A 3833-nucleotide genomic window follows, 5' to 3' on the forward strand; every position below is an offset into this window, starting at 1 on the left:
GTTGCCCTTCTCTGGACACGCTCCAGCCCCTCAAGGTCCTTCTGGCAGGGAGGGGCCCAAACTGAACCCAGCAGTCAAGGTTTGGCCTCCCCAGTGCAGGTGGATGATCCCTGCCCTGCTCCCGCTGGCCACACCAGTGCTGGGACAAGCCAGGATGCCACTGGTGTTCTTGGCCACTTGGACACACTGCTGTCTCCTCTTTTGCTGCTGTCACCAACCACCTGGGCAGTTTCCAGCTGCTCTTCCCCCAGCCTGGAGCGGTGCTGGGGGTTGTTTAACTCCCATCTGCTGCTGAAAATCAAACTCTTGTCAGTAGGGAGTAAGGAAAGAGGATCATCAGCATGGTGTGAGAGAACAGAAAGCTTTCTAGTGCCCTGAGTTTTATCCCAATAAGAGTATTTTGGGCAAGAGAAGTACACACACATCACCTGGGATGCTACCAGGCCAAAAAGCCAAGAAAAGGAGCACACCGCTCCTGCAGGTTGTTGTTTTCTTTATAGATGGTTACTCTCAATGCTTCCCAATCTGGGGTTCTTCCTGGGTTGTTTGGGGTTTTTCTGAACTTCTGGTTCGTCCCAAACATTTCACACTTACCTGCTTGGGGCAAACTTCCATTTTAAAATGCACAAAGGAAAGAATTCTAGAGCAGCCACCCCAGAACCCATGGTGTAACACCTTTACCCAAGGTGTAACACTACTATTGAATACCAACATTCCAGCCTGGTTAGCAAAGAATTTTATCTTGCTTGAAATCCTTTAGAAGTTTTCTTTCTTAACTCCCTTTATTTTTTAAAGAGAATGGGTGGGAGGGAGGAATTTTGGTTTCGTCAGTCCCCATGCTCGCTTCTGCTGACACCACCTCTCAGAGCTCTGCCTGAGCAGCCAATGAAACTTCTCGACCAGTCCAACAGGACCTCAATCTTGCGAAGATAATATTGGTATGATGAGACAAAGCTGTTGAACTTTCACTGGCAGGCATGAAAAAGCAGCTTTTTGAAATAAAAAATGGATACGCCACGATGAGAATTGTCTTGGCGCTTTGTTAAACCATGGGAACTCTTTGGCAGACGTAGTTTTGGTTGCTGCTAATGATTAAAAGCTACAGGAACAACCTCTGCATGTGCTTTGCCTATTTAATGTATAAACAAAAGAGAAATATTGAGATGACTTGATGAGAAAACAGCTTCCTGAACTGACTCTCCTGCGCCTTCCATGCTATATTTGCTTATGTACGTAATGCTATAAAGCAGCGGCTTACTTACGGTGAACACAGCCCAGGAGAGCGCGGAATGGCCTCCTCCGTGCAACAGCAGCAAGACGGGTCCCTCCACACCGCTTTTGTAAATTCGAAAAGTGTACGAACAGTTAAGGACATTTCATGGAGTTGTTCGAAGCCACTGAAGGCATTTTGGAGCCTGCAGCACCCAGCAGTGTTTTGGGTTGTACCTGAGGTCTTATTCCTACCTCCCATCAACAAAACAAAATTCACTTTATTTAAGCTTCAGGACTTGTTTTCCTGCTGTCCAGGTCTCCTCCTCCCCATAGTCCACACATCGCCTCCCCACATCCTCTTCCCCCTATGCACAGCAGTGACTTGAACAACTAAGAGAAACAGCAAACCTCGATCAGTGTGCGCTTTGGAGCATGACATTTTGGAGTAATTTCCTCTTATTTCCAAGGCAAAACATCAGACAAGCCTGTAAAGAAGATTTTTAAGGCAATATAATTACCCTCTGCAACATAAACAGGGAGATGCTTCACTAGGGCAGCTGAAATCCCCTTGATAAGGAGTCAGTGATGAGGCTGTCGATGGTTTTTCTGCTGAACACAGCAGCGCCCTGAGGACCTGCTGGTTGCACACAGTTCAGGCAGGTGCTTCCTGCACCACTGTGGTTACAGGGAGCCACGTCAGCTTAAAACAGCCTCATCAGCTGGGGGTTGTTCCCACAAGGAGTTCTGATGGATGTCGCTGGGGCAGAGCAGTGGGCACCAGCTCCACTCATTAACTGAGCTGCTTCCACAGCACGTATCGCCCATACAGGAGCTCAAGCTTCTGTTAAAGGTCATAGGGAGCACAGTAAATCCCAATTTGCTTAAATTTCCAGTGCTTATGTACACCAGCTATCCAAACAAGTCCAGCATCTGTTTTATTTTATTATTTATGAAGCCTTGGGAGTGCCCACAGCCCTTACAGAGGCAGACAAAAAACTCACAGGATAAACTGGGCAAATGCAATTAATAAACAGAAAATAATGACAGGCTGAGCAAAAATAAGGAGAATTTTTTGATTTCAGAACAGCGCATGCTCCTGGCATTAGAGAATTAATTATTAAATTGGTATTTGGAGAGAAATATCTTGAAAGTTTGGGTTTCCTAAACGCCACGCCAAAATACGCACACTTAAAAAGACCACAACTATTTAAACTCCAGGTTTGTGTTTGTTAAACGCAGATTAAAATGTTTTTGTTAATTAGGTCAGAAGACCTGGAAGTTCCTCCCAGACTTGCTTTTACCAGAGGCAGACCAATGGGAAGTCATGTCCTAGGACCTTCACGCACTGCACTTTTTGGGGCACCCCCAGTTAGCAAATGGGCCTGGATACACCAGCAGTCTGAGCGTGTCCAAGAGGCTGATGGCCACCAGCTGGACTGAACAGTAACTGGGAAGACTGGCCAAAAGGAGTCAGCTTGGAAAGAAGGGTAAAAGAAACAGGAACGTTCGCAAAGGGGGTAGAGATCTTGGTTAGGAAAACCCTGCTCTGACACCACCAGAAGACTCTGTGATGGCACCACCACCTCCTGATGGCATCACCACCTCCACCTTGGCCAGAGCGAGAAGCCTCCCTGTCTGTGCACCAGCCTGCGGACTGACATTTTGAGTTCAACAAGCAGGGTCCCGCACCTCAGAGGTAGATATGTGACCTCACAGGGTGCTTTCTGTGTTATCTGCATTCGGGGCAGCAGCACGGGTAGCATCGACATCTCCCAGGAGATGTGCGCAAGTAGGAGATCCTACAGAAGATCCTACAGAAGTGACCACACGTGCTCGTAACCCGCAGTTCTTGAGGGTGCACATGACCACGCACATAGGATCAGAACCTCCTGGGATTAGTGGCAGAAAGGCAAATTTGCAAATTTTTATTCATATCTAAGTGTTTAGTGCTGCCATGCTAATACCACTAATAAACTACGCGACACACGATACCACCCCAGACACCGAGAATAAAAATTCCATCTGGAAATAAAAAGGATATATCCTTTCCAGTTTCATTTTCTACCACTACATCCTCCATTGATTCAAAGTACTGGCTCCAAAGCACGGGCGAAAAATCACGCTTTCTTCCAGGGCTGCAAGACAAAAAAAGAAAAAAAAAAAAATCAGTGAGAAAGAGATATTTTTATAGATTGTGGTGCCACACAACTCTTGAGGGCTGGAAGCAGATGATGTACTAGTGAAATTCTCATACAACTACAAAATCAGCAATTTTATGGTCCCCTTAATTGTTGCTCCTGTTGAGGAGATCACAAAGATCCACAGGAAAACAGGGAAAACACAGGGAGAAGAGTTTTTCTGGTAAAGCAACACCAGGAAGACAGAACAATGGTGAATTGGAGTCATTCAGTGAAGTCATTCAATACCTTCGGATTCCATGGTTTGCTCCAGCCTTAAAGCAAGCCCGATGCTGCCTAGAGTGGGAGCACCCCCGTGCCTGGAACACGGAAACTCATCCTGAGTTGATGACTCAGCCCATGAATCACCGTTAAAACAAGAATAGGTCCCTCAGAAGTCACCTTGACACCGTGGTGCTGAGGAGCAGGGTGTCAGCTATTTAT

At 46.5% G+C, this 3833-nt stretch overlaps 1 protein-coding gene across 1 annotated transcript in view; it reads right to left on the reverse strand.

Annotated features, from left to right (window-relative positions):
- PPME1 (protein phosphatase methylesterase 1) overlaps positions 1-3341 on the reverse strand; it is a 14122-nt gene extending 10781 nt beyond the window's left edge. Inside the window, exons 1-2 of the mRNA XM_010145767.1 lie at positions 3254-3341; positions 1263-1355 (exon numbers count right to left, since the gene is read on the reverse strand). Coding sequence (XP_010144069.1) covers positions 1263-1355; positions 3254-3292 — 132 coding nt within the window. The 5' untranslated portion in view covers positions 3293-3341. The remainder of the gene's footprint in view (positions 1-1262; positions 1356-3253) is intronic.
- Positions 3342-3833: the final 492 nt, after the last annotated feature.

Source organism: Buceros rhinoceros, unplaced genomic scaffold, assembly GCF_000710305.1.
Source record: "Buceros rhinoceros silvestris isolate BGI_N320 unplaced genomic scaffold, ASM71030v1 scaffold13911, whole genome shotgun sequence".
Lineage (NCBI taxonomy): Eukaryota > Metazoa > Chordata > Aves > Bucerotiformes > Bucerotidae > Buceros > Buceros rhinoceros.